The sequence below is a fragment of the Convolutriloba macropyga genome, chromosome 11 (genome assembly GCF_964194025.1).
Source record: "Convolutriloba macropyga chromosome 11, txConMacr16.3, whole genome shotgun sequence".
In the NCBI taxonomy this organism is placed as follows: domain Eukaryota; kingdom Metazoa; phylum Xenacoelomorpha; order Acoela; family Convolutidae; genus Convolutriloba; species Convolutriloba macropyga.
The window spans coordinates 25,461,087-25,473,628 of NC_134478.1; the positions used below are offsets into that span (position 1 = coordinate 25,461,087).

A 12,542-nucleotide genomic window follows, 5' to 3' on the forward strand; every position below is an offset into this window, starting at 1 on the left:
CGCAACCAAAACCACTAGAACAACTACTTTGAAAAATAACCGGAAAAAATTCTCCCCAATGCCTTGTGAGAGTTGTTTTGCAGTCTCTTTCGGTCAGGTCGGAGTAAGTAAATTGCTTCAGGGGGGCTTCAAATGACGGCTTAGGAGGTTATTTAATACTACTAATAAAATTTGAAAAGAAAAATATACCAAATTTGGCTGACTTATTTTCATTTGGCGTTCAGTAGTAAGCTATCGCTACTCGAGTTCAGCTGCTGAAACTTGTGAATGAGGGAGAAATTTTGGATCACGCAAAGCGAAAAAGTCGAGGGCGTGAACGTCACTTGAAAAGTCAAAACGGTCAAGCAAAAATGTTTAAAAATCCAACACAACTTCCCAAAAGCTATGAAAATACAAAACTGATAAAAAGCATCTAACAAGGCGAAATGGTAACAATAGAAACTGGAATCTAAACAAAAGATGCTTTGAAAATGCCACACGTTATCAAAAAAGTTTTTCACGCCAACCTTTCTCGCTGTATCTCTCAAAAACCTGACATGAACCAATACTACGAGTCTAAAAACGGCGCACCAAAACAAAACAAATACTTTGCATTATAAAAAAAGGGGCGCTAATATAGCCGGCCAAGAAGATGAAGGCGGCTATCAAAAACTTGTATGAATATGTTGCGATATCACTGTCACTGAATTGATTGATTAGTAACTCTTTAAAAGAGTGCTATGATTGATATGTGATATAATAATTAAATCATTCTCTGAGTATCAGATTCGTTATCAGTGTAATTCGTCCGGTCCCCATGCTGATGCTGTTTAGCCAACAGATCGTACTTTTGGCTCTGTTTTTTCTTCAGAAAATATACGAATACACCTCCGAGCACGATGACTGTAATTGGAACCACGAAGCCCACAACAGTGATTGAGATGATAAGGGGAGTCAGTGCATCGTACTGAATACTTCCGTATCCCAGCTGACCTTCCCTAAAGAAAATCCGATTTCAATAAAAACGTCATTGAAAAGGAACTCGATCCACTAAAAGGGCAGTCGGTCAAATTGGGAGCGCAAGTCAACTAAATACTTTTATATAGTAGTCAAACATAAAAGAGCATCATTTACAAGAGAGATAACATAAAACACACCCGACAGATTGCCGGAAAACAACCACCACGGATTGGTGGGACAGAAAAATGAAGAACTTGATTTTCGTACAAAATATTTCAAAGTGCGAACTATCTCGATGTCATTCCATATTTAGACATTATCCTGTTTCTTAAGGAGGGAATACAGGGGCTCGTATCAATACCAATAAGCATTAGAGATAACTAAGACTCATAAGAATAAAAATCAAGTAATAAATCATCCAAAATTGGGTTCAATGAATTTGTCCAGTTTCTATTTTTAATTTGGTTTTTCGATACTGGCTCTGTTGGTTCTAAATTCTTTTGCGCAGAAACTGCTGCTTAAAAGCACCTTAGAGCAGAATGGAGAAGAATGAAATAAGCCTATAGAAGTCAAAAATGATTTCACAAAAAATGTTGAGCAAGACGCGAACGAAGAAAGAAGCGAAAATTTTATTCGATAAAAAATATCAAATCAAGTCCTGAATAATATTCCAAAGAATTGAAATCAATACAATAAACTGAGAATCAATGACAGACAAAGCATAAATTAGTCTAAAAAAATTGGCAAAAATCAGAATATTATTTTAAATTCTGATTCGAAGATCCGTCAAAGCAAAAAACTCGTTAATACATGGCAGAATCTCTAACAGCATACCAAAAAAAATTTAGAAGTCACAGCAAACTATGAAATTTTCGCAGTCAAAATATCTATAAGCAGTTCTAATGACAGAAAAAGGGACAAAAAAACTACAAACAAAGGCAAAATTCACAACTCCCGTAAACATTTCAGAAACAAACGTTAACACAGCGATAAAAGTTAGCTAAAAATTGTAAGCAATTTTGGGCAAAAAATTGAAAAAAACTATGCCCCACTAGAAGGCCAGTCAGAACTTAATTTCGAGACTAAGCGATAGCACCAAAACATGAGTATAAAATCAACGTTTATTTTCTGAAAGAGATTGTCAAAACTATAAGAACGATTCCTATGAATTTGAGCACCTAACTAGATTAACTTTTCAATCACTATCAGCCAATAAGTCTTGTCATTAATGAGGAAAAAGGATGAGAAAACAAAATTACTTTTAAAGCCAAACAGCAAAGTATTAGCTTTGACTTGAAACGGTTAAATTAATGTGACTAAATGATAAGACCGCTAAAAGTACAACAAATACTGACAATATTTTCACAAAAACTCACTGAAAATATTTGAGAGCAAGTAGCGTCAACCTAATGAAAACCAATAGCTTTGAACAAACACGGAAACTTAGTTTCATTTATGTCCTCCCCTCAGCAAACTATGAGAGCTGACATTACTGATATAATGTGATCAGAAACAAAAAAAAATTGAAGCAAGAGAAGAAACACCTAGAAGTCAAATTGAACCAGTGAAATAAAATTCCACTTTGAACGTAATTTGTAAAAAAAATCAAGCCTACTGGAGTTTTCTTTCCGTTTACTACTCCAGCGTGATTAAAATCACAACTCTAAATTGACTTCTCACTGACGAGAAAAAAGTATGAATAATTCTTTTGAAAACATTAGCCGAAGACTCCGTTACCGACTGGAAGTATAACTCAACTTACGCCCCAGCCAATCACTAACAACACTAGGAAGACTATTCACATGATTACATTTCTCAATTTAAAAAAAACATACGAATTAAATTAGAAAGCAAAAAGAAAAAGTGAAAACATATTTTTGGAATATTTTCACTAAATGCGACTCCAAAACAATGTTTGATAACCGATTGTCTAATATACCTGATTATTTTCCAATTAAATTACATAAGCTAGAAAAAACGTAACAAGCGATAAATCGTAAAAAAGGAGAAAAACGAGAGCAACAAAAATTAGGGGACAATATCAAAGAGTGTCGTTAAAAGGTTTGATATTATATTCAAAAATATGCAAATGTCTCAGCAACTTTTCTTAAAACACTTTAGGAAACGGTTCCTGCTTAACCATTGAGCACCCATACGACATCCAGACGCACTGCAAACCACTATAAAACAGAAGCATAAAACCAAAAATTAAAACCTAAAACAAAAATTAAAACCTGTAGAATCAACAAATTTTTTTATAGTTTAAACGTAGCATATTTTCTTCAATTAAAACAAACTTAAAAAGATAATAAAGAAAACATATCTGACAGATTGCCAGAAAATAGCCGCAATAGCATAGTAGATCTGCAGTCTCAATAAACAGTAAAAAGACAGAAAAAAGAAATTCGTCCTTTCATTAAAGGCTGATATGTTCTATTTTGATTAAAAATCTGCATAAGTTTTTGCTGCCTCTATTAGCTGCTCTTAAACAGCATTCATTTAGAGTGACACACACCCATTTGACCTTAGAATTAGAGTAAATAAAAGTCAATTTCAAAGTGAGGAAGTCATTTTTGCGAGTGAGGTAAGTCAAGTATGACCAAAAAATTAATCACGCGAATGAAAAAAAACTCCACTAAAAGCGAAAAATGACGTGACGCACGCATTTCAGTTGAAATTGCACGAAAGAATGAAAAAAAAGTGGTTCTGACGTCATATGGTCGTAACAAAAATCGCGACAACTAAATAAAAAATCCAAGAGAAGGCCAATAATAGCCTCAACTATCGCTGTGCGGCTATTGAAAAAATACTTAAAACTACTAAAAACTACTACTAAATACTTGAAAAACTACTAAAAACATGATAAGGAGTAGAAAACCCGCTGAAAAAGCGTTCAAAGCGGCAAAATCACATATATGGTTTATGCCTATAACAATTTTAATATATGATTGAGATGGTCAACAATAAACCCAAACGGACAGTTGCTTGATAGTATGGTTTGAAAAAACCACTTGAACTATAAAGTAAAGCAAAAATTAAAAACTGCAGAAATTAAAAAGTTGCATGTGATCAAAATGTTTTGCGCTGTCAAAAACGTGGCATGAACAGAAAATCTCTCTCTCTCCCTCTCTCGTTCTTCTCTCTGCTCATTAATTCGTTCGGCCGTTTGACAAAAAATACTTAGCTTTCATGGGCGGTATTGCCTTTTACATCCTGTTTTAAATACTCCTAAAAAACATCGATCAAAAAAGATGCTCCAACAAAACTCTTCTTCTAGTAAAAAAAAGCGCACAAATACAATCCGAACACTTAGATTGTAAAAAGGAACCGCTATAATAGTCGGCTAAGAACAGTGCGGCTGTTATAAGGAATGAGAATGTAACTGACTAACGTCGGAAGAATTGCTCTACAATGACTAGTGGGAGCTCGGATGCATTGAAGCCTGATAAAGTAGGAGGAGGGGATGGGTATCCAAATTGCCTAAGGCGGGCTTCAAATGACGTCATTGGAGTTTATTATATACCACTATAACCACTAAGAATATTTTTTAAAAATTGCACCAGTTTTGGCGCCCTTTTCATTTGACATTTAATAGTGAACTTCTGCCACGAGTTTGGCCGCTGACTCTTATGAATGAGAGTAATTTAGATCACTGAAAACAAGGGCAACGTCGTAAATGAAGGTGGATGAATTGCTCCCGAACGACAGCGTGACAAATTGGTCTAGTAAGGGTGTAGCAAAGTACCAGACCAGAGAGTGATTCGAACACCCGTTAGCAGTCTGCGACATTACTTACTCAGCTATAACGGCTTAGCAACTTCATTGCTTACAATGCCTTTTGTTGCCAGACATAATTTCGGAATGAGAACATTAGATACAGAAAAAGCAAAATTTAAGAACTGAAGTCACTTGAGAGCAAAAAAATGTTATGAGCGAAAAATTTGTATTAAACAGACAAGTTTACAACAATTGCTTCAAACTTTGTTCGAGAGCAATTAAAAAGGGGATTTTAATTAAACTGGGGATTTCAAACAGGCGAGATTTAAAAGACACTTTTTAAAAGACATTTTTACAGACTTTAAAAGATGATTCAAGACAGCAATCGCGCCTCTTCTACGATCCAATTACATTGTACCATTGATCAGAACGATGGTTATTCGTACCTTCGAAGTTTTATAATGCGTTTCTAGTAGTTTCCCCAAAATTTTCTACTTATAAATAAATTTCTATTCACTTTTTAGTCACTATTTCTTTAATGAAGACAGTTAAATAGAGCTTGTCTAGATTTTTTCCGTTTCGCACCTGATTTGCAAAACAGACTGAAGCATAATAAAGAGAAAGCGTTCAATTTACCACGCCAAGTAATCATCATATCCGTCGTCATCTTTACTCGATCCGAATGTCATGTTGAAGGCCAGCGAAAGAAGTGTCGAGGAGAGATCCATTTGCTCAACCAAGTAGTTTGTAGCCAATGAGGCGACAGAATCAAAAGCCTCCACTCCCTCGCTCACAACTGGACTGTCTGGATCTTCCATATAGATGTTTACAATGTTCTCCAGATCCAATTTTGAGCTCTTGTATCCGGCATCTTTCCAACCAAAAAATGTGTCCAACGATTTGGCGCTTTTGACAGGCTCCGAGTTATACTGTTGATACTAAAACAAAGCTGTTATTTGGAGTTCCATAAGAGTGATTGCTTTGCCTAGCCCACTGATCTCAACGATCAATCATCCTTTAAAAGAGTTCGTAACAATTGCGAAGGTCAGTTCTTCTTTCAGAGCGAATAAATTACCGTATGAAAAATTGATATCCCAAATTGCGCAGACATTTTTATTATTGACAAACAATTCAGAAATTTGAGAAACCGATATCAAAACCTTCTAGAAACTCTCAAGTGAAAAAAATAGACAGCAAAATAAATTTTAAACAGTGAAAAAATCTTCAGCAAATACATATTTGACCTTCCGATGGAAATATTTACTAAATCCTAAAGCTTCTTATTCGTGAACAAATAAGTCTTAAATTCTTTTTTTTGCTAGAGCCCAATATTTGCTATTCGCTGCAAAGTTCACCTATTTTTTATGAAGCGTGACACAATCCCTATTTCAATGGTCCTAGAGAAGAAATGAGCTAAAAATATAGCAACAACCAGCAGGAAAAGAACAGTTAAAACAGCAGGCAAAACAGTTCAGAGTAATTTATGCAGACATTTTTTGAGATGCTGTTTTGAAAAAACTTGTGACTATTTAAAATAAATCAAGAACACATCTCGACAACTGCTTACTATGTTTGTAATTCAAGCACATCTGAACTACGACAATATACTTTGCCTATTGAAACCATTTTTATTGCTTACAAAATAATGCAACGACAGCCGTGAAAATAGCGAAAACGACTAATTTTAAGCCCAAAATATTTTTTCTATAGAATTTACACCACCAAAAGGTATCAAACAACATGCATTGCAAAAGCCTCTGTGGTTTGAATATATTAACACCAGTATGCTTTTCTTGCTTCGGCAAAATTGTTGCTAACCTTGTCAATTTTGCCGAAGTAGCCAAAAATTTTAAATTTTTTCTAACGACGCCTAGAGGCTTCTTAATAATACCTTGCAACTTTCAATGATGGATAGACCGTAGTGGGCATCAATTTAAGTTTCTGTAAAATTACCCCGTTGAAACTCATTTATCTACGACTATATCTGTCCAAAACGCACACAGCATATATAACAGATGAATAGAATCATTTTCCGACAGTGAGTTTGAAATGAAAATGAGATTTGAACTGATATCAAATACTTCAACAGGCCTTGAACACTCCTGGTGTGAATTGATCATTTAGACCACGATGCTCCTTGAAAACGATGTCAGCGCTTCTCTTCCCAATGTACAAGTGCTCCAAAGAGTACCTGGAGCTTCCAGAGTCCGGAAATTGGTCCAACACTACCATGAATTGGGTACTGTTTTCAGAGTGGAGCGCAGACTCCAGTCCAGTTGTTGTGTCCTCCCGACCGTCAGAATTGTAGATTGTAATCTGAAGAACGACATTAGTATACAAAAATTATTGATATTAATCATGCATTCACGTAACTACAAAATCGATGTCAGAACGTCTCAACTTAACAACTCAGCCTATAATGCTCTCGCTATCTCAGACAACATAGTGTAAAAATAACTGGCATATTGTAAATGTCATATTCAGATTGAGAAGAGACTGTATAATTTATGTTTTGTTTCTATTATCTGTTCTCAAATAAATTCATTTAAAGTATCATACACTGAGACCTCATCTCCTTCAATTTACTAACCAAAAAAATCAGAGGAGCAAAATGAGAGAGGAAAAGTCATTTTGAGAGGCAGGTAAGTCAAGTGTGGTAAAACTTAATCGAACGAATGAACAAAAACCTTGCTCATAAAACATACGCAATAAAACATACGCAATTCAATTGAAATTGCATGACTGAATGAACTGAAAGCAGATTTAAAGTAAGTGTGAAGTCATATGGTCCTCAAAATTCTTAAAGAAATAAAAAACGTCAAAGCAGGACAAACATGAATTTCAATCCGAAGAGCTACCGACCCGGCAATCAAAATTTTTTCCAGAAAGATGAAACTATGACAGTCATAATCCTATATGCTCAAAAATGAACGAAAAACAAAATCCTAAAAAAAGTAAAACTTTTTTGCAAAAACACTTAATTAAAAAATTGTCATCAAGAGTCCTTAGAATGAGTACACAAAACAAAAAACGTTAGCAAATCAAAAACTGACCATGCAAAATGACAAAAACTGAAAAATTTAGAGAAAATCAAATATTTTTGAAAATTAGTGGCATCAAAGTATGGAAAAAAAACACCGAAAACTTCATACTAAAATAACAAACACAGCATAACAAACACCTTTAGAAGTCATAAATCAACCATCAGAACTCCGCCATGTGCAAAAGGGACACAAAACGCCAAAAAAGCAAGATTCAAAATTCAACAAAAATATTTGAAACAACTGGTACCAAATCAGTGACAATGATAGCTAAAAACGGCCAATGAGAACAGTTATTTCTGATACTAGGCAACAGGACCACACGAAAAACAACAAAAACGGACAAGACTCAAAAATCTACAAATAGGGTTTTCAAAAAAAAATTAAAGTCACAGAAACCACTGCTAAGAACTCACATGATTCAGAATAATTTATGCCTCATGTGCAAGTGATGACGATTGTCAATAAGTGGACTAAATATTAAGACAAAAAAAAGTGAGCAAAAACTAAAAACTTTGCTAAAATTTTTGAAAGTCAACCTGCTTCAAAGTTCTAGAAAGCATTAACTATGACTTCAGACAATTAAATTGATGAATGAAATTTTATTAGAAACCGATGCTTGAGCTAATGATTAAACAGATTGAGTGATACGACAGCAAAAAAACTGGTCAATACTAAAAAAATTAGATACTTGTGAACAATTAGTTAAAAGCCTTGTATCCCAATTGAAACCGTGACACAACTGCTAAAACACCTCATTCTACAGCAGATAATACCAGCCAATAATAAAACTAAGCAACAGTCCAACGAAAAATACTACAAATCGGGCAAAACAGAAACACTCATGTTTTATTAAAAGAATGTTTAATCAAATGAACCATTAACTGCTGAATTATACGTAAATATATAGATTTTTTGAACAACAATGTACAATTTCAACAAATGCATGACCTTCTGAAACCCTTACGTTAAAAAATCAGGGGAAAACAGCAGAAACAGAAGTGAAAAAAATGCCTTCTAACACCCATAGTTTCGTGAAATACCAATATCTCACTCCACTTCGGAGGCAATCTGAAAAAATACACCTCAAAACTACTCAATTTTTTCTCTTACTACTTAAGCTTGATTAAAACCACCACTTTAATTCGAATTCTCATTGAAATGAAAAAGTCGAACTAGTGTTCACAGATAAGACAGCGCACCAATGCACCAGTACAATCCAATTCTTTTAGAATGCAATAACAGTACAAGCCCTGAGTTACAATTCATAGAAGTGAAAACCCTAATAACCTGATTATCAATATCTGTTTGTCAGCGAGAATAAAACCCCAAAAACACCAACAATAAGAGCAGGAAAACAATTCTGATGAAAAGTTTTTCCCCGTTTTTCGGACGTGCAAAATTAAAAAGCGCGAGTATATACCAGAATCTATAATTACACGTAACCATTCAACGTCAAAAAAACAGATAAATCCCATTATTTATCTCACAAGAGGACAGTGACAAAATACCAACAAACAGCGGAATTAATCAAAAACATTCTCTGCAATTATTCAAAATCCATGGTGTGTAAGCATGTAAACTATAAGCAAAAATCATTAAATGGACAAATTTTTTGCAATTGAATCCCTCGTTTTCGAAAAAAAAGACAAAGCAACAAATACGGTCAAGAATAAAAAACACGAACAATTTACTAAAACAGAGTGTAAAGTATTAAAAATATATCAACGTCAACTGAAAACGTTAAATGGGGTCAATATTATCAATATTGTGAGGTGACCGCTCATTACTGAGAAATTATGCCGAGACAGCCAATAGAAAAATTGCGGGCGGAAATAAACAGTTCATTACATTTTATATAAAAATATTGTCAAAGTTACAAAAACCATTAGCCATTAGTCTTCCAAAAGTTCAGTGATGATTTTAAAAGAAACAATGAGACATCCATTTCTTAGATTCAGTGATAAGACAACAAAACTTTTACTACATGAAAATAACACAACGTCAAATTTACGTCAACGTAGAAAACTTAAACTGTGAACTGAAAAAACTAGTTCAAATGAGTCTCACTGAAAACTGAATCTCACCAGTGGACATAGATACCAAGTGATGAGTCCACAAGAAGATCAACAAGTATGGGAAAAAATTATAACTTTGAAAAGACCAAAGAATTATAGATTATTTAGTGTTAATAACGTGTCATTAAAAATAACGTATCAGCTGAAAAATTACGTAGGTTTGTCAGAAAGCCAATGAAACCTATCATTTACGACTTTTCAAAAACAAAGAACTCGGAAGTCATAAAAAAAGTTGCTCATTCTAAAAAAAACCGCATCTTAGCAAACCTTTAACACTTGTATGGCCTTTCATAGCACAACTTTCAAAGCACAACTCTTATTTGACTTTTCACTCACAAAGTCGAAAGTGTGAACATTTCTTAAACGTTTGGCGAGAGGATTGGTCCTTCAGTAGCTAGCTGCTGTTTATGGAGGCTAGCTTTAGGTTAATTGAGTGGGGGGGTGGGTTGCACATAGCGGAGGCGGACGAGCGTGCGAGTTACGGGTAGATTGAAGTGAAGTGGGGGGGGGGGGGGTATAAGTGGTGGTGGTAGTATGGGGGCGTTTAGGTTGTGTGTTTTTATGTGTGTGTGTGGGGGGTGACAAATTGGGTTTAAGAGCGGGCGGGAGGGAGTCCTAATCCAAGAACCGCTCTTTGACACCATGAACTTCTGTCCCTTAAACAATTTAGGTAAACCGCATATCCAGAGAGCAGTGAACCGTAGGGCTAGTAGCGCATCTATTGACCTTTACCTCTCTATCCTTTGAATTGCCAAAAAAAGAAGTCTAGTGAGAGCTCCCCTATCGCAGCAATTTATAAACATACCGGGAAGCTTACCAGAAAATTGCCTCCGTTGATTACAAAACCGCGTTTGGGATTGAGACAAGAACAAAAACAAAGCCGGTAGAATACCGGAAACGACTCGAATCGTCGTGCAATCTAACTCTAACCTAACCTTACCGAAATCAGAACATCAAAATAGACAAGACAAAAAAAAACAAAAGTAGCCCAACAAACCACATTAAAGTGTTTTAAAAATGCCGACAATTTTTTAGGTAAGGGGGAAATAGGTGGCGTGGGTGGGTAGATAGGTTGGGGAGGTGGGTACTGCTGGGGTAGTTGGGGGGGGGGGGGTAGGTGTAGGTGGGGGTAGCTAGGTGAAGGGAGGGGATAGGGGTAGGTGGGGTTAGCTAGGTGAAGTGAGGGGGTAGGGGTAGGTGGGGGTTAGTTGGGGGGGGGGGGGGGGGGGTGCGGGATTTGTGCGGTGTAGTTTAGATAATTAGGGGTGACTTATATAGGAATAAAGAATCTCAAAATGACCTCTTCACCTTGAACATAACCAGCAGTTCCTAATTACTATATATTACAATCGAAGCTACTGTTAAAGTCCAATGTTCGAAAACAGAAGTCAACAATCAAAAATGGAGGTAAATGCTCGAACAGAAAGAAGTCAAAATTCAAGTCATGAACAAACTTGCTTTCTGCTTAAAAAAACGTGTAGAATCTCAATACTCCTCTTCGAGTCGTAAAAACCTGTAGAATCTCAATACTCCTCTTCGAGTCGTAAAAACCTGTAGAATCTCAATACTCCTCTTCGAGTCGTAAAAACCTGTAGAATCTCAATACTCCTCTTCGAGTCGTAAAAAAACGATTGCTTTTACAAAGAATGACAAAGTCAGCAAGCACTATACCGATTTCACTTTGTAGATAAGCACATTCCTGTATCTGATTGATAGGATACAGGGATTAGTATCTATCGAAATAAGCATTAGATTTGGTAACTAACATTAATTTGAACAAAGTTCAAATAACGACCATCTAAAACTGAACTTTATGGGTCTATTAGCCGGCTCGAAAGGTGACCTGAGGTGGGTCCTGTTTTCAGATTGAGAACCGCCATTCACACAGCAAAATTGTCTCCTGGAAACAAACTTGGTGAATCGTATTCTGGGCGTCTAGTACGCCGAAAGGCTCCTGATCCTAATGCACTCCGGGCGCTACCTGTTTATCTCGTTTTTGAGGACGAGAAGTCAAATGGGTCAGACGAAAAATAGGTCAAGCAAAAAATTGTATAAAAAGATCACAGGAATAATATAAGTGCTGCAAAGTTTGTTTGAGAGCAATTAAACAGCTAAACAAAAATTAAAAATGAAGAAGACAAACCTGGATGGATAAGCTTCCGTTCACCGCAAGGTCGTCTGAGCGGAAGCTGAACGTGTAACCACTGCTCCCAACCGGCTAAAACAAAGAAGTATTACCTCAAATTTAATTGACTTCTAAGTAAGGAATGACTTGAAACCACGACTGAACAATACATTTACTGCATCTGTAAAATCAAATCCTCCAAGAACGTGCATAGAAGTGCAAGAAAAGGCCATCACTAACGACAGCTAAATTTGGTCCGAAAAGCAAGTAACAAAATGAACCATAATAAATCCAAAAGCTAAATTACTGAAACGTCAAAACTTCCAATAAAATGAACCGCCAAGAAACTTTTTAAAAACGTTTTGAAGTTCATGAAGCGAATATCAATTCAAAATATAACGGGAAAATGGCCGCAAGAAAGCCGCTGTTGACCGCTTGACGCACAGAAACCGCTTGATTGAAACAGAAAACAAAAAAGATAGAAAAAAGTGTCAAAAAATCTTCCAATTTCGAGTGCAGTTTCAGTTAGAATCCAAAATTATACTTAATTCAGCTTCTAAAGTGAAGGCGTTTAAGCTTAATAGTAATGCCAAATAGCAATAGCACTAATGCATTATGACTGAATTACCGGACTTTAGCTAT

The 12,542-nt window shown here is 35.6% G+C and overlaps 1 protein-coding gene across 1 annotated transcript in view; it reads right to left on the minus strand.

Annotated features, from left to right (window-relative positions):
• Positions 1–665: 665 nt before the first annotated feature.
• Positions 666–12,542, minus strand: part of LOC142349229 (glycosylated lysosomal membrane protein-like) — a 30,243-nt gene continuing 18,366 nt past the window's right edge. The window contains exons 5-8 of the mRNA XM_075400654.1: positions 11,919–11,993; positions 6,748–6,972; positions 5,293–5,594; positions 666–977 (exon numbers count right to left, since the gene is read on the minus strand). Coding sequence (XP_075256769.1) covers positions 743–977; positions 5,293–5,594; positions 6,748–6,972; positions 11,919–11,993 — 837 coding nt within the window. The 3' untranslated portion in view covers positions 666–742. The remainder of the gene's footprint in view (positions 978–5,292; positions 5,595–6,747; positions 6,973–11,918; positions 11,994–12,542) is intronic.